This window comes from Zonotrichia albicollis, chromosome 6 (assembly GCF_047830755.1).
Source record: "Zonotrichia albicollis isolate bZonAlb1 chromosome 6, bZonAlb1.hap1, whole genome shotgun sequence".
Lineage (NCBI taxonomy): Eukaryota > Metazoa > Chordata > Aves > Passeriformes > Passerellidae > Zonotrichia > Zonotrichia albicollis.
Genome location: NC_133824.1, coordinates 44,101,152 through 44,126,747, shown reverse-complemented (window position 1 = coordinate 44,126,747; position 25,596 = coordinate 44,101,152). Strand labels below are relative to the sequence as shown.

General features: G+C 41.5%; 2 protein-coding genes across 11 annotated transcripts in view; one reads left to right on the top strand and one right to left on the bottom strand.

Annotated features, from left to right (window-relative positions):
- RIC3 (RIC3 acetylcholine receptor chaperone) overlaps nucleotides 1–23,139 on the top strand; it is a 29,902-nt gene extending 6,763 nt beyond the window's left edge. The window contains exons 4-6 of one of the 2 annotated variants that reach the window (XM_005486637.4): nucleotides 1,367–1,460; nucleotides 6,141–6,286; nucleotides 7,404–23,139. In XM_005486637.4, the coding sequence (XP_005486694.1) occupies nucleotides 1,367–1,460; nucleotides 6,141–6,286; nucleotides 7,404–7,894 (731 nt within the window). In that variant the 3' untranslated portion in view covers nucleotides 7,895–23,139. Of the gene's footprint in view, nucleotides 1–1,366; nucleotides 1,461–6,137; nucleotides 6,287–7,403 lie in introns of both variants that reach the window. The other variant, XM_005486636.4, reaches the window with a different exon arrangement.
- TUB (TUB bipartite transcription factor) overlaps nucleotides 19,714–25,596 on the bottom strand; it is a 137,092-nt gene continuing 131,209 nt past the window's right edge. For all 9 annotated transcript variants that reach the window (XM_005486627.4, XM_005486631.4, XM_005486628.4 and 6 more), the window contains one exon: nucleotides 19,714–25,215. In XM_005486627.4, coding sequence (XP_005486684.1) covers nucleotides 25,082–25,215 — 134 coding nt within the window. In that variant the 3' untranslated portion in view covers nucleotides 19,714–25,081. The remainder of the gene's footprint in view (nucleotides 25,216–25,596) is intronic.

Here is a 25,596-nt window from a genome sequence, read left to right as displayed (position 1 = left end):
GTAAAGCTGGTGTTCCCTCCCACCCAAGAAAAAAAAACCCAAAAAAACCCCAAGAACCAATCCAGGATCTTCTGTGTTGGAATGAGCAAGAGTTCAAAAGAATTACTGCTGTGTCACTTTCTAATCCCATTCAGCCCATGAGGCTGTGATAGCAGCCTGATCCCAAGCCCCTCTGAAAGAAATGGCTTTTCATGAGGTTTGCTGAATTAACTGCACGGATTTGCTGAAAAGCTGTGTCACTAATGATTAAAAATGGATAAGAGGATGTCCAGCTATAATTGTTGTATAATCCCTAACAGTCTAGTAAGAGCACAGAAAGATACCATGAAAGCTAGTTTAATTTTTTTGAATTGGTGAATTCTTAGCCATCATCAGGCACTTCCCTAATTTGTCCCTTTTTTGCAATGCAGAGTTTTCATGCATGCAATAAAGGGAGCAAGCAGTATTCTGAAATGTTAATTTGATTTTTCCTAAACATTGGTGAGATAGATTCAAGTATTTGTAGGCACTTAATAGATAAATTAATAAGTTTACTACTGAGGATTGGAACAGTAGTTATCATTACAGCATTTAAATGTGTTGTGTTTAGCTGGCTAAACTGTAATAGGAAAGAAAAGTACTTAAGGCTTTATAGAAAGTGGTAGCAGGAAGGCAATTCTCTTAACATAGCTGTAATTTTCTTGACATTAATGCACATATTAGGAATACCTAATGTACTTAGTGCTGTAGATTGTGCCTGGCAATTTTGGGCAATATATTAGCAGTGGTAATTATATTTTTTTCTCTGATGCTTGGTGAGAGAAAGTAACTTTGCAGTAAGTTTACTTTGACATCATTATATCCCAAAGAACCAATGGTGAAAATTATTCTGCCTTTTTTCTAGAGCTCTTCATTTATATTCCTAAAGCATTCATGGCAAGCTGTAGCAGAGCAGGGGACAGGTCACTGGATTAGGAACCTGAAGTCTGAGTCACCACTTACATAGTGACTTGGAGGAAGTAACTTCCTTTCTCTCTGCCAATTCCCCTTCCTCTTCTTTTAAAGTCTCAGACATGCAAAATAATTACATCAGTGTTGCATTAAGTCATGGCAATCCATGCAGGATAGAGGTCTTTGTAAAAGCAGGATGTTTGTTGATGGATTTCTCCATTCCTACTATGTTGAAGTTCCATTGTGCCTTTGTGCTGCTTAAATGGGTGTAATATTGGTAATATTCTTCACCTTCTTAGGCCAGGAAGGGTAGGTAGAACTTTCTAAGCTGTTTCCTAAAAGGCAGTTTGGTTTGGTACAGCATTTGCTACCTGTGATATTGGGACAGGGATACATTTTCAAGGCTCCTAAGGACTTTTTTTGTTTTGTTTTACAGCTGACTATGAGCTCACTCAACTTCAGGAAAGACTGAGAGAGACAGAAGAAGCAATGGAAAAATTAATCAACAGAGTAGGACCTACGTATGACAGGTGTGTTTCAAATTAAAGTATTTTAAGGAGAGGTTCCACTCTGATTAGAAGTTAAACCTTCTTCCATTATCTATATTAAAAAAGCATTTTCATTGCTACTTCAAATTGTAAAAGTTTGATTTTACACATCCCAATTCTTTTTCTTTTCAGTATCTATATATAAAATAAATCATTTTTCCAACTTCATTTCCCTAACTAGAAAAGCAATTATCCCTATCTCCCCCCTTTGTACAGTGTGTGGAAGAAAATTACAGATATATGTAAAAAGAAGATAAACCATCTACATTTAAAGTACATAAAACAGCCTGTCTTATGTGACCAAAATAATATCCTGAATTATTCTTTTCCAGTTCTGTGGATTATTTTCCTAAATTGAAATGCTGTTATAATCTATGTAAATTCCTGTTAGAATAACCATAACATTTTTCTTTAAGGCAGAATTGTATAATAATCTGATTACATAACTTAGTTCCATTCTAAATTCATGCATTTGCTTCTAAATATAAAAGACAAAGGGTTGTAAAATCAGCATTCAAAATTTTATTATGTTTATTAATGTTTCCTACAAATCTGATATCACCAGTCTATGTTACAAAGAAACACTGGAAACAAGTCTATGTTTTTCATAAGGACTAAAAAGAATAGATCAATAGGACACTCCTTATCTGCAGTGTGAAAACTGAAATACCGTAACTATGAAGGTGAGGTTTGCAAAAAATGAGAGCTGTTCTGGTTGTAAATCATGTTAATTTTGTCTGGATCAACCAAGGCCTGTTTTAACCCATCCTGTAGGAATTCTGTGTGGAACATGCACATTTTGTTCATTTGTGGCTCAAACTTCTTGTCTTTGAGTGCAGTTTTGCCCACTTTGGGCTGTGCCCTGTGCAGTCTCAGGCAGACAAGGTGCCCAACCTGCCCTTGTTCAGCCAGGTCCCAGGGGGAGAGCCCCTAAAGTGCCCTGGTTTTGTCAGTGGAAAGAAGGATCCTGCTTTGACTGCCACTCATCCCTGTGCTGGAGAGCTGACACAATGCTCTACACTTTCCTCTAAGCTGACAGAAATAGGCTTAGGAACTGCCCAGATATTGTGCTGATTCTCAGGATGGAATATTTTTTTTTGCTGAGAAAATCGGTTTAGGGTCTGATCCAGTATTTGTTCTGCTCTGTGTTATTGGCCCAAAGCCTCTATTTAGTAGAACTTCCCTTCTTTGTTCAACCAGACTATTTATATAGATGGGTCTAAAGGTCTCAGGGGAAATGAGAATCTGAATTTAATTAAGCATTTTGTATGTTGCCTCCTTGAAGACGAGGGGAAAAGCACCTCTTGATGGAGCAAATAGCTGTTTTCAAACACTTTAAAGCTTTCTTAATCTACCCATTAATTTCACTAATATTGGATAAATCTATTAAAATAAAACCTATGGTTAGAAAGTGTAGTTAGAGTACTGAGCTAGGCTTTTCAATCTGGATATTGATGGATTTAAATAAAAAGGAAAGAATAAGAGAGTAAAAATGACTTGAGCTTTATCTATTGATCTGCAGTTAAACAGAAACCCTTACACAGAAATGTCAGAGACAGAAATAACTGGTATCAAGCTTCAACTAATGCTGAAAGACCCCAGGTGAGACCATGGCCCTTTACACCAGGTATGGCAAAGCAACAGCCAGCCTGTGTTGTAGAAAGCAGCAGCCAGAAACTTGGATTTGTTTTTTGTTTTTTTTAATGAGTTGAAGGCCAACCTCCAAACCAACTGAGGGGACTTTCTTCCAAATCAGCAAACCAGTTGGAATTACTACACTGTTAAGCAGAGAAACAACCTTCCAGAAATGCAAAACTATCAAAAAGTACAAGTACAGGTACTTTTAATATGGCCTAGCATGGTGTAAGAAAAATGAGAAGAAAGGTAAAGAAAGTAAGAGGAAAGAAGAACTGCCTGGCCAGGTCCTCAACAATGTAACCAAAAATTTCTGTTTCTGATAGTTAGGTAAGAGAAATAATGCAGATCTCCTACCTGTTTTTAAAGTCTTGCTTACCAGGCTGTCTACTGGAAAAACTTCTTTGTTATGATAAACTGAGTAAAGGTGATGGAAGAGTGAGAGGCTCTGTGGGGTGCCATTTGCCATTTTTTGGATGTAGCTGCATTCTGATAGTGATTACCTTAAGATCATGAAGCTAAAAAAAATACCAGTTAACATGTCTGAGATGCCATTTTAGATTATTTAGATTATTTTCTCTGCAATCATTATGGCTCTTTAGGAAATGTTTTAATCTCACAGTAAGAATAAGAAGCCTTTACTTTACCTGTTAGTGAGCTCTTTGGGACTCCACAAAGTGTAAGTATTGCCATTATGAAAAATAATACTTGTGTGGGAGCTACAAATACAGACAGCAAAAATAATGACCTTTTCTTGAACTGTAAACCTTCTGCATCTGTTATCCTCTGAGTATTCCTAAGTGCATTATAGCCTGGTAAATCTCCCATGTGCAGGCAGCCAGATGTCTTACACACTGCCAGCAACCTACAGTAAGTCTTCCCAGAGGCCTGAAATGAAGTCAAAATAACACATGGGCTTTAGTTTCTCCCTCTCTGCAGGGAAATCTGCCTTTTAAGCAAGGTATTTGGAGGAGGAATACTCTGAAATACAGAGCCCTTGTGTTGCAATAAGACAGGAGTGTTTTCTAATGAGGGTATCCCACATATTGGGAATTTTCCTGTATGAAATGCCACAGTGATGCAGCTGCATTGACTGATCCTGTTATCTGAGCCAGCTTATCTGCCCAGTGTGCTAAAGAGATAGGCCTCTCTGTCTTCAGCCAAGTGATATATATTCAAATTGGGTACAGTTTTGTCTGTTAAAGGAGGATTAGTTCAGCAATTCTGTCACAGCTTTGGTCAAAGGCTGATGAAACCATTTCTTTTTGAGGGCCTCTTAATTCACATCTCAGATTCCACATCTGCATAAGCCAGGCTTTTGGGAAGGTGCTGTGTCACACATTCAGTTGTTTGTGGAACAGATTGCCACCACAGCCTGGGGGAAATCAGTGTAACCTACGTGTACTGTTGAGATATCAGTTTTTCTGATATCTGTGGGGCAAAGTGCTCCTTGGTGGAAATGCAGAAAAGTGATCCCAGGGAAGCAGTTTAATCTAGGTTGGTGCTGATCAAACCAGCTCCTGAGCTAAGTTCAGTTACAGCTGTGTACAATATCCAGCCCAGGATCAGCACTTCCACCACCATCACACCAACCAGCAGTAGGATGCTAATCTTACTTTAAACCAGGGTGACTTTGCTGCCCTTAGTGGAGTGGCCATTGTGTCACCATCACTCCCATTTAGGCAGAGTGGCACAAAGTACCTCTTGGAGTGCTGCTCCACTCCCAGCAGCTGGTAAGAGGAAAACCTGAAGAAGGACATTGCAAGTTTATTAGAATTCTGATAACTAAAATGAGGCTTACATGACCTAAAGCCAAAATCTGCCTCCAGCTCCTCTCTTCCCATCTTTTCCCTATGCTTCACTGAGTAGCCTACTCAGTGAATTTGCTTTTGGAGATTATCTGTCTGTCTGTCTGCTCTCCAGACCAGGGATCACCAGAGATCATCTGTCTGACCTCACATCCCACCTGCAGTTCAGCACTCTGTGCATGCCAAGGGCCACCCTTACAAGTAACTGGGGGCAGCAGCTTCTGACTCCTACACAGATCCAAAAGAGCTCCAGAAGAGTGCCTTGAACTGGCATTACTGCTCAAGAATGACTTAAACCTCAAGACATCATAATTTTAAACTCAAGATGAAACAAGCACCAATGGTCAGAACCATTTTCACCCCTGGTGGCAGCCGGTGCCTTTCTCATTCTGGCCTATTGAGTTAGCAGACTGCAGAGCACCCCCCTCCAAATACCACCTTTTTGTCCATTAGATTTTTAGAAGCCTTGTTTCTTTGCAGAGAAAATAACATGTAAGGACTACATGATCTTATCTGTTGGAGGCATTTTTGTTACAGTTGTATTACCTAAGCAGTAATAATTACTAGATCCAGCAGTGCAGAACCAGTAAAAAGTTCACTTTACATCTGATAAAAATCTCAGTCCCTGTAATTTTAAAGGGCAAGTGACACTTTTGTAATACCTTCTTTCCATTCTTCTATCTTCCTTCCTGTTTCTGCCCCCACCTCCCCACCAGGCTACATTGTTGACTTTCTATAATGACATGATGATCTGTCCAACTTGCAAATTTAATGGTCATAATGAGAGATTTTAGAGTCTTGAGGCTAACAACGGAGAAATTTTTATCAGCCTCACAAGCTGCACATGTAGCACAGATTCAGAATTTCATTTCCTTATAATACTTCATACAAGGCACTGCACCCTAATTCTTACCTAACTCACTTTCACAGGCAAGAAATTTCTGTAATGTCTTTTATATCATAACTCTTTTGTGTGTCACTTTCATCTTGCTCTCACATTGGCTTTACCTGCCTTCCTTTACCTGTTTAAATTGCAGGCTTTTGGATAGAGGGATAAACTATACCCAGCTGAAGTGCAGAGCACATGCAGATGTTGAGGAAGGATCACACTCCTCAATAGTTTTCATCAGACTGTGCTACTGCCTCAGTTGGGTTCAACCTCTTCTCATAACTTGCAATAACAGTGGACTAAATTCTGGTGTCTAATATTTTCTAGCAGGACACAAAATGTTACAACAGACCAGGAAAAAATGTTACTTCAACAACTCAGAGAAATTACTAGAGTTATGAAAGAAGGAAAATTCATAGATGACATCTCTCCTGAGAAGGAAGCTGAGGAAGCTCCTTACATGGCAGATTGGGAAGGTAAGTAAGAGCCTTTCTTACCACTACCCTTACAAAAAAAATTGGATAAAGATTACTCACATTTCCAGACCCTTTCCGAGTTTTGGTTAGCTTTATCCTTCCTTTTCCAGAAGCCAGTGTTCAAAACTTTGCAAGAGGTTGCTTGGCTTTTTTGTTCCCAAACATAACAGAAAAAATTAGATTTTGAGGTATCCACATTTCTTTTAGTGTAAACACTGCACTATCTGCTGCCCAAAGTGGCATATGAATATTCACATATGTTCCATCTGCTGCTGGGGCTTGGCTGCTCTAGGTTTATGTCTTTCCCTTTCTGTGCTGGGTTGGATTTCATGACAATCATAAAACCCTTGGAAATCAGATCTGTATGTTTTAGATAACTTACAGTTTTTACTTTTGATTAGTCACTCTTTGTTAGCTCCAATGTTGTCAATAAGTCAACTCCAAGAAGTCTTTTAAAAACTACTTATTTTAATGTCCTTTCTCTTCCTTGGTGTTTACCTGATACATAAATGTGTTTTCAAAACATCTTAGTTGAGCTGCTCTGCATTATAATTTTTAAATGCAGACTTAATTTCTTGCTTTTTAAAAAGCTTCAAAAATTATCCAAAACATAAAGCATAAACAGTGGCCTTGAGCTCTGCTCATAAAGCCAAGTTTATGATGTTATTTCTAAAATGAAATGCACAAAGTCATTGATATATCTGTTTTTTCAACTTTCTCAGTAATGCTGTTTATAGCAAGTGTTCAAACCATGCATCAGCCAGTCTGTAGGCAGAAAAAAAAGAAGGATCCATTCAAAGATCTAAGACACACCATTTTTACCTGTTAGCCCCCACAGCTTCCGGCAAAACTCAGGTTTCACTCCTGAAAGTCAGGGTTGATATCCTGGCTCCCTAAAAGTAAGTGAAATTTTTTTTTATCATCTCCCAAGAAGACACACTTTGCACGCTCTTGCCATGGATTTCATACTCTGATGTGTACATGGCATTAAAGAGCTGACACTTGCACTGGCAGTAGGAAAAACAACTGTCCTGGCCAGCTTTGCATCCACCACTGAGGTCAGGACTCCTTTTAAACGCTGGTAATACTCCAAGCTGCATATCCCTTTATTCCTAAGGTTATCCAGAAGAGACCTATCCTGTGTACGATAATTCCAATTGCTTCAAGCGCAAGCCGGACACAATCCTTGTAGATTACCCTGACCTGAGCCAGCCCTCTCCAGAAGAGCTGGCAGAAAGAATGGAGGGCATGGAAGATGAGGAGTATCCTTATGATGAAACCCTGCTAAGTGATCTCACCACAGGAATGGGTGGTCAGGATTTAATGCAGAAAAAGAATGATGTAACTCTCACTGAGGAGGAGGAGAAGAGTGACCTTCCTCCCAGCCAGGGCACTGGGGAGTGCTGCTGCTGCTGTGATGATGATCCTGCTGTCATAGCAGAGAATGCTGGATTCCACTCTGAGAGCTGCAGTGAAGTAGAAGAGACAAGCCAAGAGGACCTGTCTGTGGAGTCAGAAAATGAAAATGCTGCACTGGAAAAGCAAAAGCCCAGTGATTCAGAGCAGACAGGCACACTGAGAAAGCGCAACACCAAAGTACTTGATTGATAGGGACAACCATCAGGATGGTAAAGGTGGAGGTCATGAACTGTCATCCCCGTGGGTTTTGTTCCCACTGAGGACTTCTCTGTGTTCATCTCCTTGTACCTAATTGCATTCTCATGGTACCAGTCACATCATCTGCCTGAACTGGAAGCCAATGCCCTATTTCATGCACTCATCATGGGTTACCATGATGCTGCCAACAGTGCTTTGCCCTTGATTTTTGAAGCCTTGCATTTTGGAGCAGATATTTGTGACTCCCTCCTTTTCAATTCTGAAGGAATTGTCTTGGGTTTTGCCCTTTGTCATCCCAGAGTTAACCAAATGTCTCTTCTGACTTTTCCAAAACCATCTGTGTGATACCAGTTAGGAGAGTTAATCAAATCTTTATATATACATGAGTTTACTGGGATGCTGAAGGACAAAATATGCCTTCTTTCTCTTAGCTCAGTGTTAACTGTTCAGCAGAGCAGATCATAGTCACACACATGACTTCCTCAACTCTGTCATTGCTCTCTACTCTTGAGAAACTGCTGTCCACCAAGCTCCTCTGCTATTCCACAGCACCTTTCCCATTTATTCCATGTTGTTGGAACGGCAGCCTAATCCATGTTGTGTTATTTGTGTGAGCAAGACTGAAGCTCTGTGAGTTGTGCTTTAACTTTGCCTTAGCTGTGATGAAATTCCTAGATGATTGCAGGAAGTGGACCACAATGTGTGAGAGCGCTAAAAACATCCTTAGAGATTAAAACCAAAAAAGCAGTGTTAAGGTTTGTCTGTAAAGGAGAGAACAGCATGAGGGGGACCCTCAGACTGAAGGTAGCAGGTAGGCTTTTCCTTCTTCCTAGAAACCTGTGGGCTTTTCATGCTCTTGGAATGCTGTTGCCAGGGTGATGTTGAGGCTGCTCCAGGTATGAGGTGAGGAGGGTGCTGGAGCCAAGGGCTCCTGAGGAGAGGTGGCAGGAGGCCCCTGTGCCCAAGGGACAGCTTTTCTTGCACAGGCAGCATGGCAGGTGGGATGGGCTCCAGGAAAGGTTCCCTCAGCTCTCATGACCTGCTTCTCCCATACCTGGGCACTTTTCAGGCCCACCATAACCCAACCCACACCACACTCATGGCCCAGTCACAGAGGCTGTTTGTGATGTCACCTGTCCCCTGAGTGCTCTGGCACCACAGAAGCAGGGCCCTCTGCAGCAGACCCCCATCCACCCAGCTCTGAGTGGCCCTTGGTGAATGTCTGGAAGAATGAGAAGCCAGAAGAGCGAGGCGGGTGGCAGACCAGCTTTGTAAGGGACTTACAATGATGGCTGAAGAGGAAGGCATGTGCCAGGAGGAGGCCGTGGAAGAGGAGGAAGAGGAGGAACAAAATCCCCCATCTGCCATGAGTGCCAGCGCCCTCAGTTCCCTGGTGATGGCCATGCAGAGCTTGGCTCTGTGCCCAGGAGGGGACGGGGTGCGGCCCAGGGACAGCGGCCTGCCGGGGAGCCGCTGGAGCAGTGAGCCGGGCCCTCCCCTGCGAGGGACAGCACAGAGACACGGCCGGCAGCACCCAAAGGGGGACTCGCTTTCCCTGGGCCTGAAAAATGGCAACAATCGACGGTGCAGGAGGAGGAGGGGAAGGAGGAGAAGGAGGAGCATCAGCCCGTGCACCATGAGAGCCGTTGCCAATGCGCGAAGAACGACGCGCAGCGCCTGCCTCCAGGAGTTCTGGCGCCTCAAAGTCCGCACCTGCCTGACTGAAAAATAAGCAACAAGGCAAGGATGAAAATCCTGTCCTTCCTCCTTATTTGGTACTTTGGTCACAGCACCTGTGCTCTCACGACCCCTTAAGTAGGAGGTGTTTTTTGGAAACTTTCCAGTTCCATGCCCACATCCTGCTTTGCTGGTGCCACCTTACATCCTGAGGTTTTTAGGCTATGACATCAACAGTTTGAGACAATTTGTTTAAATAGAGTAAAGTTATCATAATGAAAGCATGGAGCCCTAGGAATTTCTTCTTTGCAAACATGTTAGGGAATATTACAGAGTCCCAGCCTCCACACAGGGCCTGTCCTACTAGCTCACCTATTCCAAGTCCTGGCATCAACCCTCATTATATGAGCCCTTCCTTCTCCTCCCCTACCCAACCCTTCCTGGAGCTCCTCAGGGAAAGACACAGATTGACTTGGCTTTCCCCAGGCTACTGTGCTGGGGTGAGAGGAGTTATCCCCAAGAGGGCCACTGAGGTTCCTGGGGTCTGGAGGTGGGGTTGCTTCAGTCTGAGGGCAACAACAATCCCTGATGGATGAGTTCACTCAGCCTTGCATGAAGAATGTTAGCAGACCAAGCCAAGAACGTAGACAGCTCGCTCTTTGGAGAAGCAACAGATGTCAGGAAGAAGTGCTGGCCTTCACATGGAGGTCCCTTCTAGCTGCTTCATAGGAAGTTCTTTTCAATGTTGGGAAATAATAAATTTTAAAAAACCAAACCATTAAAACAAAAAAATAACAGGAAAATTTCTTTCTTCCTCTCTTTTTTGGGATTTGGTGAGTGCCTGTGGATTCCTCTGTCCCCTCTTGGTCTCCACAGCCCTGGAAAGGTACTGGTGTGTGGGGTACAGGCCCAGCCCAGGCCTTGGAGATGGTGAGGAATCCCACAGCACACCAGGGGAGGCTGAGGGAGCTGCCTCCAGTCACGAGGGTGGGGTGGTGGGGGAGCAGGTGCCCAGTGAAAGTGTGGATGCCCCATCCTTGTCAACATTCTAGGTCAGGTTGGCTGGGGCTTTCACCAACCTGGTCTAGTGTCAGCCTCACCCCAGAGTTCAGCCAAGCCCTTACATCATTCCCCAGTATTTCCAGGGAAAAGGTAGAAGATGTGCTGGAGCTCTGCTGTGGATACAGGCACAGCCCAGCATGAGGCTGACACCCTTTCCCTGGATTGTCCCAGACTGGCAAGTGCTCCCTGGGTGTCACCAGAACTGTGACATTCTGAGGCAGACAGGAGCACAGGGCAGGCATCCCACTGCATCTGCACACCCACCATGGGCCTCTGGGACACTGTGTTTTAATGAAATAAATTGGATTCCCCTGCTCTGCACCAGCTCCAAGCCAGATGCTGGGTGCCAGCCTGGGGCTGCCCCGCAGAACTGCTCGCATTGGTGCTAGGATGGGGTGTGGGGGGAGTGCCCAAGCCATGCCACCCACCACAGCTGGGGCAGCCCATGGGAAGGGCCTGTGCCCCACAGAGCCACCACCCAGCCCTGTTTCATGCCACCCCACCAGCCCAGCCCCGAGAGTGTCTGTATCTCTGAATTATGGGTCTGGCCCACCAGCTGCCCTCACCACCACAGCTGCCAGGTGCAATTGTTCCAAGCATGCCAGTAATCCACATCATCTGGGTACCCACCAGGTAGCCATCACCACAGGAAAGTGGATCTGTGTTGATCAGGAGCTCCTCGTGATGACCATCATTCTCCAGATGGGAGTTGCCCACTCCTTGGCACAGCGTTATTGTGTGCTCCTAGAATAATTATGCTGTACCAGACATTTTCTCCCAGGTTTGCAAAACCTCAGCAAAGGAATCCCTTTTCAATGCCAGGTCTATTTCCCATCGTTTCAAGCACCAAGAAGGATGTGAACCCCCCTTTTACATGGGGAAAAAAAAGGAATTGAACTCCCCTTTTACATGTGCCTTGCAAAGGCTCTAATCCCTTATAGTTTAGGAGTTGTTAGGGTTACTTCTAACACCTGTTAGAGCTAAAGGATTCCTGTTTCTTTGCAGCAAGGTGTCAGAGAGCCTCAAGAGCTCACCCCTAAGGTGTCCATGGCCTTGGCAGCCCCTCCCTAGGGACCAGTAAGTGCTCTCTGAACGTAGCCAGCCTTGCCTTCTGTAGCAGCTCACCAGCAGCCTTCAAACTGGGATTCCTCCTGTTTGAATAATATTGCCTTTCCACCCTTTGCCTCAGCTTTGCCCCCTCTGAACAGAAATGTCTGTTTAGAGGAGCATTTTAGAAAAGGACCATCAAATGTGTCTCCAACCTGCTCACTTCTACTAGAGAATACTCATAATTTTAAGGAGAGCTTAGCTAATCAAAATCAGGATTCTCAGAGAACTTTGATGAAGTAAATCAAAATCACAGGTCAGAACATCAGTAAAGCTGGGAAATTGAGAAAAAGTCACAGAAGCCCAGGTGAATGCCCACTGGAAGCAGTCAGGCTCTATAAAAGCACATGTGATGTTTCCCACCTGGCAAATGAAATGGCTGTACTTTTTGTTAAAGCTAAAAGAAATAACACATGTATTGTTAAAAGGAAATATTATTATAAAATTAGATTTTAAAACCCACAAATGGGCTTAGTTTTCCCTGCATATCTGAGAATCATTACAGATTGTTTCAGGCAATCCATGGGATCAGGATAAAGCAAAAAGTAAGATCCCTGCTGGCCCCAAAAATACTCTAAAGAGGATTAGTTATCAAATTGTACTTGGAAAACAGATAAATATCTTAGAAGTTTATGACCTAACTCTCTTCATTAGCAATTAGTGTCCATATCTTGGATTTTTAATTTCCCAGCTAAGAATAAGAAAACTATGCTTACCTTTGAGAACACAGTGCAATAATCTTCTATTTAAATAATATTTACTTGCACATTTTAATAAAAAATAATAAAATCGTATGTTTCTAACCACACGTATCACAAACACTGAGGAAGAAACACCAGGTATGAGTTAGAAAATCATCTATATAGCAATGGTTTTATACTGACCAGCAAATGAATGCAACACCAGATCAGACAGACTGAGCATCCCAAACACAGCTGGAAAGGTTGGTCTGCTCAAGTGATTTTTCCCAGCTTTGGAACTTCACCAGTTTTATTGTGGGGCACAGCTTCCTAAAGAGCAAATAGACACCCCTCCATTTCCTCAGTGATCTTCCTGGGATGGCTTAGGTAGTGCTCACAGACCACTCCTCCTCTCTGCTGGGATCAAACACCTACCCAAGTGCAAGGTTACCCAAATTATATTGTTCCTGACAGAGGAAATTGTAAAAATACAGTTTAAATGCACTGGAAACTCCTTATGTTAAATAACTCCATATCCAGTGGCAGTAATTTATTGAGGTGTTTCCAACCTTGGGTAGGGAAAGACATTGTTGTTTCAAACAAAGTAAGTTTTATATTTCTGCACAGTGTTCTGTATTCACAAACACTAAAATCAGTCATTTACATACTGGTAAATAAATACATTTACTCCAGAATACCAAAGAGTTTCTTTTAAAAAAAAACTTAATTTGCAAAAGCCTATTCTTGCAGGTTTATCTAAAACTCTCTAAAGTATGAACAAAAAGGGAGATGCCTGGCTACTCAAAACAGGCCAAGGCAGTCTTGTGTGCAAACATTCGTGACATGTTACAGCTATGGTGAAAAAACCTGTCTGGTTAAATGTTAGTTGTCATGATTAGGTCATTTTTTGTCAAATTTGATATATTCCATTCTTTAAAACCCCATATAATGTAAAGAAAATACAGACCATGACATATTCAAATTCTACTGTATAATATCAGTTTATTTAAGAAAGGCAAAGAGATGAATCAGAAAATGTTTACTGTGGGAATTAAAAAAAATTAAATAAAAATAATTAATCTGCTTCATCATTTTCTAGGGACAGAAACATTCATGTAGCACATTTTCTACTTCTTGAAGTTTAAGTAAACAAGTCAGAAACAAAGGTTATTTTTCTTTACAGGCAGATATAATCTCAACATATTCTAAAATGAGTATTTCTACAGCTGCTCCCAAACACTGGATCTTTCAGACTGTCTTTAGTTGGATGAAGACAGTGTTGGAAAGTGCCAAATCAGCTCAGTGGCTACCAGGAACTCTCAGAAATTAATCACCACTAGAGTATGTACTGTCTAAGATACTTACAGAGGTGCAACAAATTACAAAATATCCTCCACAGACATTTTTTGTTTGGTTTCCCTGCTCTTGAGTGTAAGAATTTGTTCAAAAAGGAGAAACAAAAGCCCCAGTCTTGTGATCGTGGGGTAGAGACTGGTTCACAGTGTGGATGAATTCTGCTGAAAAGTCTGCTCAAAGGAAAAGCAGATGGTTCTCTGTAACAGATACTCACATGGAAAGCATGAGAGAAAACAACTTTTTGTAATCTTTTCAGCAGGAAAAAAAATCACTTGCTCAAAATTATTTTAAAAGAGGTTTCAAGTAACTGACTCTTTTAGAGATATTTTGCAATGATTAACCCCCAGGCAAATTAATAGCATGGTGTGTGCTGTCACTGTGAACAGAGGGGAAGAAAGATACCACCAAAGGGGTTTTCTTAAGGCTGTATCCACATTTATGTGTGTGTGCACAAATGTTTGCACATCTAAACCTAGAAAATGTTGGGAAAGCCATAAATTAAACCCATCCCACACTTGGAACATACAATCCTGCTGGGCATGTATGGATGTCCCCTTCATACTTTGCATAGAGGACCTGATTTTCCTGTCACTAAGCACAGGATTTTAATTTGAAATAAACTTAGTTTCAATCATCAGAAAAGATGTTTACACTCTTATGATAATAAAAAATGAATAAAGCTCCAATATTTGTCTTTTTCATACATGTTTTTCAGTAAGCCACTGTAAGATGTTTGTTCCTTGCAGACTTTGTTTCTTAGGGAAACCCCCTGTGATTTGCTAGTTCTTGTGCAGGTTCAGTTCTGCTCTATTTTATCCCTTAAATCATGGGCAAGGTTTTGTTTTTCTAAATGCTCTGTGCAGCATTTGACATCACTGAATTTGGCAGCACATTTAATGGAAAAGGTGAACATTTTTCACCAACAGATATTCTAGATCCCCCCCTTTGTGTGTCAACAAGTCTTCATGGGATGTATGTGAAAGCAAACTTTGACCTCCCTTCCAAATCCAGTTTCCTGAAGTGTTCATGCCAGTAATGCCCAATTTTTGTGATCCAGTTAAGCCCACATTTAAACAAAGACAAGAAGACATGAGGACTCTGGCAGGGACACACAAGTGTGGTATTATGGAGACACAACAGAAATTAGAAAGAAACATTGGTTACACCAGCAGGCCTGGGGTTAGGACATGGATATAAATGGGTGAAAATGACATCATGAAGAAATCTGTACAGAAATCGAGCAGTTTAGATGGGAAACAAACAGTATGGACAGAGCTCTTACCAATACTACACAACATAAGCAGTGACCATCAGTCTATCACTGAACACTGAAATCCATGACTCCCTCCAAGCAGTGCCAAGCAGGGTGCCCATCCATCCTCTGGCAGGAAATCACCCTCCTGCCATTGCCAGCACATCCCCCTGCCCAGCCTGCGTGCTGGACTCCCTCCATCTGCACATGGAGCTCGTTTGCACTTTGCTGTGCTTCTCTGCAACTGCCCTCCTTCCACTCTGTGCTGCCTTTTTCTGGGCTTAGGGCTCCAAACAGTGCAAGTATAACAAAAACTTCTCTTCTGAAATGCAATGTGAACACAAGGAAAGTTCAAGTGACTGAAAGAGCCTCAGGTCCCGGTTTTTGCCTTCAGGAGGAGCTCTTTCTTCAGGATTGGGAGAGCTGTGATTTAATGGCTTCGGTTCAGCATTTTCTCTGCTAAGCTTCCATGCACGTCTCTGCAGCCGTGTCCTCAGGCTGGTGACAGACACACAGGGTAGGGGACAGCACACGGGGACAGACATGCAGTGTGACAGGGCAGGGTGACAGCGAGCTGTGAGAGCTGCATGGCTCCGTGAGAGGCCCGCTCTGTGTGCTTTTCTGACAGGGCTTGCATGAATGCTAAGAGGGGCTCTCATCCTCCAGATCCAGGCAGACAGAAATGAAGAAGGAAAAAGAGAAAGGAAGATTATTTTCTGAGAAACAAGCAGACCCTCTGATGGGCACTGAAAATAAACCTAGTTCTACAGGCATCATTTACATCACACTCCCAGAGTCAAGCTCTGCTACACTAGTAAAGCATCCTGGCAGCCACAAAATCCCAAGCAGAAAGCACACTGTTGTCAGGAAGCCTAAATTCATCATACAGGTGGCAATAAATCAGAGAGTGCTAAAAACTGCTGCAGTAGGAAAACAGGACTTGGGAAATGTGGCCTCTACTGTGCAGGTACTGAGCTTTGAGGTACAGTTCAAGAAGCCAAAAGATGTGGTAGAGTAAGTCCAAAGTGCCACCCTGAGAGTGCAGAGGGGTGAATCCCTTCTCATGTTCACCAGGGCTTGGTCTGAAACCTGTTCAGCACTTTAAAATTCCCCAACAACCTTGAACTGCCCAACTTGATGAATACCCAGGTGGAAAATTATGCAACCAGCACTGAAGGCCACCCTACTTCAAAATGAGAACATATACACAGGGATTTAACACACTTTAATTCACAGATATTGACTTTATAGAGCTTGCACTGACTTAGTGCTCTGGAGTGTCCCCATATGGAAAAACCTGCACATGTTTGAAAGAAGAGAAGGTTATAGATGAGGTGGGAAAAAAAATAAAAATCAGGGAACTTAAAGCAAAAGAAGGAATTCCAGTAACACAGATTACCAAGAAGCTGAAAAGCATCTACCACCTGCAAGAAAGTGTTTGAAGTGATACCAAATAGGAATTCAACCCCATGGACTTGTGCAATGTAGTCCAAAAGACAGAATAAATGGTGCTTTTGAAAACAGGTTGGGGGTTTTTTGGAAAGAAAAGAAAACCAACAAAAACCTTGTGATAGTATCTCTGGACTCAGTAACTCTTGAAAATTCCTCAGTTAGAGCTACATTCCACAATCAGCTTTTTGAGGTGACACTGTTAGAAATCTTGTAAGAGTACACATCACTGCTGCAGCCCCACTTTAAAGCAGAAGTTAGAATTAACAGTACACAGAATTTCTCTTCAGCCCACATTATAAAACACTGAATCCCCAACTAAATACAATCAGGAATGAAATAGAGCCTCATTTGTTTTGGGGTTTTTTGACTTATGAAAACTCAGTGGACTTGATTTAAATATTTTGCTGAGCAACTTGTCAGTTCCTGACATTTGCTCAGTGTTCCCATGTTTGTTTGAGGTCGTTCTCATAAATTAGTCAGCATAAAATTCGATTTCAGTGCAAACTAATTGCCTGATGAAAACTCTGTAATTAACATGGTTTGATTTTCCAGTATTCTAGAGTGAAACAGTTTAGTCTTCAGGATTAAGTTCAAAATGGAGACCCTCTGTCTCCTAGTGCTCACCCATGGCAACAGCTGGAACAGTAAGGAATAATAACATTTCTGGTTGGCAAAAAAAGCCTTCTGCCAATCCAGGCATACAGCACTAAGTGTCACTGATTTTGTCTAGAAATCCTGTTTTTTTCCTGGATGAAAAGTTTATATTTTTAGTAACAAATATCAAACCACATGTAAGGCAGCAGGAAATGAGGCAGAGCCTTTACCAGAAAACACAGCTCTATTTGTGTTCAGTACTGAAAATTCTGCCCTTCAGAAAGAAATCTCGTGGTGCACAAACCAGCAGCATCATTGGGCAAAACCCAAGGAAAGCATATTATTATATAAAATGCTGAGATAGATATATAATATAATAGCTGTTATGTTTTTTCCAGCAGGACTATCAAGCTCTGCTCATACAACAGCTGAGGAGATTGCTGGAAAAGCAGCTGCCTCTCAACCAAGCTCACTTGGTACACCTCTAACTACTTTAAAGACTATTTTATTTAAGCTTAAACCACATATTTGGAAACGTTTTAAAAATAGCTTAAAAATGCTGTAATATTTAAAGACACATCAGGATCAACAAAGTTCTACTTCTAGAAGGCTGGGAGATTCTCCCTAGGGAAGAGAACAGGATGGTAATACTGGGTTATCTTGTGCTGACCCAGACTGGAATGAAGACCTCCTGCTACGAGCTGCCAGGCCTCATAAACTTGTCTGAACACTGAACATCAAAGGCTGGACTTGATGATCTTGGAGATCTTTTCCAGCCTCTCTGATTCCATGAGCAGTGGCCAAAGCCCACCCAACACAGTCTGGTTTTGTACCAGTGAGATTTTCTGCACTGGCAAAATAAGTGATCACATGATGTAATTTTCCAGCACATCAAGAATAAATGTTAAGATTACACTTACCTAGATAGTAGGCCTTAAAAAACCAAAAAATTTCAAAGGGAGTGAAAATATTCCTGCTGTTATTTGGTAAGTAAGTCAATATAGGAAAAGTACATTATTCCTATGTGATGTCCAAGAGTGCCTAAGAGAATTAAGAAGTGCACTCTTGCTAGGACTTTGGAATTCTCATCACTTAGTGTGCCCTCATCACACTGCAGTCACAGTCTGGCAATGTGCATGGAGCTGCAGGATCAGAAGCTTCCTAAAGCTTCCTATATCTCCTAAATGCAAGCTCAAGCTGCAAACAAGGCTTAAGGAAAGAAAATTTTAAACAAATAATCTCCTTTCAATTTCATCCAAACTGTAGGCATTAAACCTAGCTAGATTTTAATGTTAAAATTTATAAAAATGTTTATAAATTACATTCTGTTACTTTGAGAATTACTCTTACACTTCATAAATTACTGACTTCTAATGGCATTGTGCCAATTGGGATAGCCTCAGTGAGAAGCCACAGATGCAGGGTGAAATGTGAGAAACACTGTAAACATCCCAGCTGGGTATAAAGGTAGTCAGAAATCATGAGGCTCATTGTTTTTAAATCAGATGTGCATGACAGAGTCAAAGTGGGCAGTAACAATAGTTCTGAACAACTGAGTCACATCCAAGGGAAACGAAAAAAGCAAACAAAAATACAAAAAGGCAATTTGCAGCACAACTGCCAAGTGTCTCAGTTTCCTACACAAAAGCATAAATAGGTGATTGCATTAAGTGAATCTCTGTAATGTGCTCAGGAATAATAGTTTTAAAACAACAGATGCTGGGAAGTAAAACACAACCAACAACACACACTGCCAAGAAGGAATAGTCTATCAGATTGTTTGTCCTTACTGGTTTTTTCTGCACTTTTAGGGACCAAAAATAACACAAGGTAAAAAAAAATTGAAGCCTCACTTAAATCATTGACAGGAATTCAACAGCATCAAGATTTGATCCTAAGAGATTGGTTAGTTACGTGGCTTCTACACAGGCAGCAGAAAATTTCATATTTTGGTTGGTTCAGGGAGCATTAAATTGAGTTCTGAGCATGGCAACACCACCTGTCAGCCACCAGCCTCAAAGCACTCCTGGAAATCCTCTCAGCAGAACAGGAATGGGCACAGCCAGGCCAAAACCCAGGAGTTCCATTCAACTCAGTGGAACTGAGGCACAAAGAGGTTCCAAGATTTGCACAGAGTCAGACACTCTGTTGGGGTTAAAGCCCAGGTGACCCAATCCCCAGGCCTGTGCTGTCAGCCTAGCATACTGTGTTTACTTTAACACAGATTTTGACTCCTCAGGACTTTTTTTGGCCTGTACACAAGCACAGAGTAGATCATGAGTATTCCATGAGGTACTTGTGAGGTTCTGACTCTCAAGCAGGACTTTGTTACAGTCCATGTGCTTACCAAGTTTTTGTCAGAGTAATTTTCAAACTGCCATTGCAGACTTAAATAAAACCATGATAAGCTTCCAGTGCTATTTTATAATCCAATAGGGAAGGTTTCTTCTCAAAAATGTACACATAATTTTTTGAACAGTGTCCTCTTCCTAGAGCCTTTCAGCAAACCAGAGTAGTGGTTCCATTAAAGAGTTTCAGGAAAGCCACTCTATTCAAATCTTCTCAGTAAAGCTACAGATAAACATACCCTTACTGAAAAAAGGGTAATTGAAAATGGATAGGCAGTTAAATAAAATACAACATACAAAATAAGTTTTAATGCATTTTCATCCAATATACAGGCATTTGTGAGTATCAGCTACTGAGCTATAGTTCATAGCAAAACACCAAAGCAGTGAGAGAGTTGTGCAAATTCTTTTCTTAGTTCCTTGGCGAGCAACAAAAAGAACTGAAGAATAACTACATAATTAATTTCAAACACTTACAGAGCAGAACCCTGGAAGGTACTTTTTGTACATGAGGAACAACAGGAACCTGATTCCATTAAGTAGCACATACAAGAGAAGCCTGCACCTACAGTTAGATTAACTCTACTGCAAGATTTATATACATAAAACTACTTTACTCTAGTAATCAAAAGGAGGCCTTTTGAGAAATCTGAGTCATCAGCCCATAATTCTAATAAAGGTGACTGCTGTGCTGTGCTTAATTGCCAAGCAAAGATATCTGATTGGTGAGCACAGGCTTCTGTAAAAGCAGGAAAAAAATCTCACAAACGATGTTTCAGGAGAGCAATGGGATAGTATGGGGCAAATGGTTGGAGTGTCACAGGATCAAACCCAAAATCTTCCCTCTGACACCTGCAATACATTAGGAAAAACCTTCTCTGCCCAGAACACCAGGCAACTCCCTGTGTTGTCCTACTACAATGAACAAAGACAACATAATCTGAAATTGTTCTAGACTCATCATCCCTTCAGGGCAAAAACTCTTCTTTCCCCATCCTTGTTTTATCTGTATGTGAAATCACAAATTAATTAATAATAAAATTTGTTAAAAGCTATGACACAAGAACTGAGAATGATTTTCCATAGTAAGGACTGGACTGATTTTCTGATTTCTTTTAAAGGGCATTACCCAGGTAGGGGTAAGATTTTAACAGCAGAAAAGTAGGTCTAATGCCCAATACTTTTAGAGAGCTCACTGGTGTCTCTGCTTGTTTAAAGCCCCTCCTTTGTTCACCACAAGGGAGCGAAACCTCAGAAAGTTTGAATTGATGGCCTTGGTTCCCCATGACTGATAAAGCTCTGGTGTCATTTGACTCCACAATGATATTTTTCAATTGTGCAGCCACCTGATTTTATTACAGAGCCCTTTTCACTCCAGCTCCTTCAGTGCCAGGACCTCATGAGGACAGCCAGCTGGGAACTCCAGCACTATTGTAAGGCAATTTGAATAGCAACAGATTTGCCCAGCAATTATTACAAAACCATTCTCACTGATTTCTTAACTGCAGAATTTATAACAAGAGCCTATGACATTACTGATTTATGTGCCATATATTATCCTACAAAAGGAACAGAGAGATGCCTAGCTTCTAAAAAATAAACTATTTTAGGCCACCAACACAATTCAGCTCACAAAATCACTTCCAACCTTTTGAAAAAAAAAGGAAAAATAAGGCAGCACTACAAAGGGAATCTAACAGCCTGCCTCCAGGCTTGCGGACAGTTCTGCTCATTGATTTGCAACCAATGCTTTGGAAACTGAATGTTTACTGAGAAAAATTCTGATTATATTTTAGGCAAGCTTTTTTATCTGCTACCTTTTAATGTGTTAATTTACTCTACTGAAAAGCCAAAGGGCCAAATTCACCCCTCTGATAAGGCTTCTATTGTAGGAGCATCACTGAATGTGCACCAAAGGCATTATTCATCTCTGGAGAGATCACTGAGCAATATTGTCAAACACTTCTGAGCTGCACATCCTTGAAGAGCAGATAAAGGAATTGTAAAGAGAATGAGAAGGAACAGAACATCAGAGATGAAGAAAATTAGATAAAGGGCCAGGAAGAAACTGTTTGATGTAAACAGAGTGACAAGTTAGATTAAGAACTCTCATTAAAGCATGCAGCATTTGCCCATAAGCAATTCAGGCAAGGAGTTTGTTTACAACTCTGCCAAAATCAACAGCAGATGCAAAAAATCATCAATATTGGGATTTTAAATAACACTAAATCTACCGTATCCAAACATTCACTAAGACTGTGTGAAGGAAATACACAGCTTGGGGCCATCCTATTCTTTGTCACACTGAATAAACAAGGTTATGCCCTGCTGCACACTGAATGCAGGCCCAGCAGAAGTTACTAACAGGAGTGCACCACTAATTACTCCTTGGTTACTTCAGTGTGCATCTGTCTCTGAAAATACTCACTAGTGCCAAGATTTTATTAGTGATGGGGAAGAAAATGTAACTTTGTGAGGAAAATGTAATTTCAGGTATGACAGAACTTGGTTTGACTTTTCCAAGTTAAGAGGACAAAATTTAGAGATGAGCTGGAAAGCTTGTGGCATCACCTTGCATGTGACCTTTACCAAAAAATATCCAGCAAAAATTGTCCATCAGAAATTCTATAGATTCAAAATTAATGGTTGAAACTGCTTCCAGAGCAGATGGTGAAGGCCAAGTGAATCGAACCCTGCACCATGCTCACCAATAGTGAGGAATTAGGGTTTGGGCAAAGGGCATTAGGAGCAAATCCTATTCCAACTGAACCAGATTTAATGAGAGTTCCTCATTCCTAGTCCCAGGTTAACATCCCCCTCTAGTGACCTCCATTTGTTGTGGGGAGCTTTTCCCTCAGCAGCCTGTTGGCTGATGGCCCTGTCAGACTCTGTTAAGATGATGGGAATTTGAGTCACCACTTTCCTCCTGGCATAGTTACAGGTTAAAAAAAAAACACCTGGCTGGGAAGAACATGCAGTGAGAGTGAAGTTACACAATGTGCTGGCAGCAGAACTGTCCCAAGCAGCTGAACTTGCAGCCTTTCCCCAGCCCCTCATTCTCACCCTTGTGCAGGAGTCACTGCACATGAGTTTCCTTTCGTGCCAATTCCCTGGGGGGTCATGGTGTGAGTCAGACCATTGTTATGATCTGGGTTAAAAATAACCCTTCCCAAAGCAGCTCCACCACTACAGCCAGCAGATTGTGTGTTTGCACCACGAGACACTCAGCTCCTTTGACACAGTCTTGTGCAGGGACAGAGGCAGAAAACTGTGTCAGGTGCCACTTTCTCAGGCTCTAAAGTGTGACTGGCAAGGCACAGAATTCCAGCCATGCAGATTCAGCCATTCCCATGCTGCAGAGTTCTTCAGATCCACATCACACCTAAGTAACAGCACTGGGAATCCCTGACTGGCTTTGCAGTAGCCCAAACAAAAAATTCTGGTGGTCACTGGAGCTGGTTTTTAAAGGCTGAGATGAGGTAAGCAAAGGCCTAAAGGCCTTCTCTGTTAAATCCAAAGTGGGATGACAGATGGGGATGTGAAACTGTGGGAAACCACCAGCTACAGAGACAAACAAAGCACCCATGTGCAAAGGCAAAGCATCACCCTGCAGCTCATGACTCAGCACTTGGATCATTCATGGAGGGAACTGATGCCCCTTTCTCTCAAACAAAAGGTGTCTTTCCATTTTTTACCACTGCATGGAAAGGCTCCTTGCAAAAAGATGAGGGGAAAAAAAAAAGAGAGCTTCCTGTTAATTAAAGAGAATATTTGACATGCTGAGTCTATCCACAAAACACTGTTTAAAGTCAGCAGACTTTCTTCCCATAGATTGTTTAAAAGATTAGAAAAAATGCTGGTAATTATTTATTTTCATCTCTTATCTGAAATTCCTTTGTCTGTATACTGGGAAGGAGAGCTGAAGGCAAAGGTGAAGAGAGTGTATTTCTTTTGTTAATTGAAATTATTCAGTCCAAATGGCACGACCTTAAGGAGAGCTTTATGGCCTGTCCCCTGCAGTCAAAAAGGGCCTGTCAACTATGAGACAATCAGATTTGATCTCATTTTTACATTACATAATCTCTGGTTGTGCAGTGCAAGAGTTTATAAGGAATAAAAAGGAGGGCCTGAATACATGCAGTATAAAACAAAGCTACTACTTCACTCACATTTCCACACCCTTCTGGTGAACATATAAATTCTATTACTCTGTCTGCCACTCTGGACAACATTGCACAGAAAATGGCAGCAAGACCATTATTTTTAAAGATGTGTGACCATTATTTTTACAATGTGCTTTCAAGAGCTGCAGCTCCTGCCTTTTGAAATGTTCAGGAGAGAAGATAACCATGGCTTGTTCTTTGCTTGTGTTTTGTTTTGAAATGGTATTTGTTTGTTTATTCCAGATAGATCAGAAAAATGGAGATGCAAAATCTGCACTATTTTAAGCTATTCTGTGTCCTGCCAGTGTCTCATTTGTATGCAGCATACACTAGATTTGCCTAGAAGGATTTAGCTCAGTAGCTGGCACGTTTACATCAGAGAACAACATACACAGTTTCAATCGATTTCAAGCATTCTTACAAGGGAAAATAAATATGAAAAGTGGTTGTTGCTCAAAGTTCAAAAAATGCGATCAACAAATTGTAAAAGCTCAAAAGGCCAGACAAATTTAATAAAATATTTCCATTTACCTTCCTCAGCTTTACACAGCCTGTTCAAAATAATAAGACTCTCTGCAGAGTGCCTTTATCCAATTGTTTATATCACTTCATACAAAATATGTGTCTGAATTATCACAGCAATACAAGGATATAAATTCCCAGCCCATGAAATGCCAAATTCAACATAAGTTATGCTTTCTTGGCATCGAGATGTTTTCCTTTTCCCTTTCTGTACTGCAAATACATTTCCATTTGAAACAAATTAAAAAGCATGTAGATGTTAAAACATAATGACAGCTTAGAATTCAAGTGACTTGTGCAACATTATTTTGTGCTTTCCACTTCTCCATTTCCTCCTACTGCAATTAAAATTCATCATGCCCTACTACACGTACAATAGCAATGCATCAAGTTCAGTCCAGTAGAGGTTTTCAACCTTCAGGCTTTATACTACATGAGATCCTTGCACAATCAAAAAAAAAAAAAAAAAGTGCATCTTTTTTTTCCTCATCTTTCTCTTATGCTGGATGATGTGAAGCTGTGATTAGTTGATGCAGGAATGCAACCTTGAGGTACGATTGCAGCCTTGGAATGATTCTTAAATGTAAAAAGAAACTTTTGGAGTGCTTACTCCCTTTCTGGATTTTTAAAAAAGACACCACTGTCATGGTGCTACTGGAGCCACGGTACAGTACATCATGGCACACATCTGTTACACAGCCAGGGACGTGAGAGACAACTCCTATTTACAAAAACTTGATGTCACTTCCAGAAAAATATGACAGGAAAGAAAAAAAAAGGAAATACAATTTCCTGAATGTCCTGAATTTTTAGAAGATTCCATTAACTTTCTCTTCAGCAACAGAGTGGTCCTCCACAACTGTATTTTTCCCTGACCTCTTTAGTATGGACCATAAGCGACACCAGCAGGAATTGGGAATCATATGGCAAACTGCTCCTTCGAGAGGATGCTCACCCACGCCCCTTTACTCACAAGCCAGCTTGCTGTCAAAACTGGAAAGGGCAATGGAAAAGGCTTGTAGTGCACACATTGGGTAGTTGTAGTCCATGGTGAACACGTCCTCAGCCACGCGGCCAAACTGCATCACAATGTAGTCAGCTGCCAGAAAGGTCAGGAAAGGCAAAAGGCTTTACTGTTGTTTGCAGCCCTCACTAAATAAATAGTCATCCAACCCTACCCTCTGTCCCAGAGCAACGAAATACCACCCAAACATGCTCACTCATCAAACTTCACAGCACTTATTCATGCAAGTGGGTGTGCTGATAGCAGAGCAAGAAGCAGGGACAGCTTGAGTGATAAAGGGTTGCAAGACTTGTTAGTGTCAAAAAAAAGACACATATAAAAAGTGCTTTTTGCAAGAACAGGGAGACGATGGCTTCTGTATAGACTGTTGAAGCCTCTTACACAGATCTCAATTAAACCTGCTCAGATGACAACTGTGAGGGCAGAATCCCTCCCAGACTGTGCACACAGTGCTGC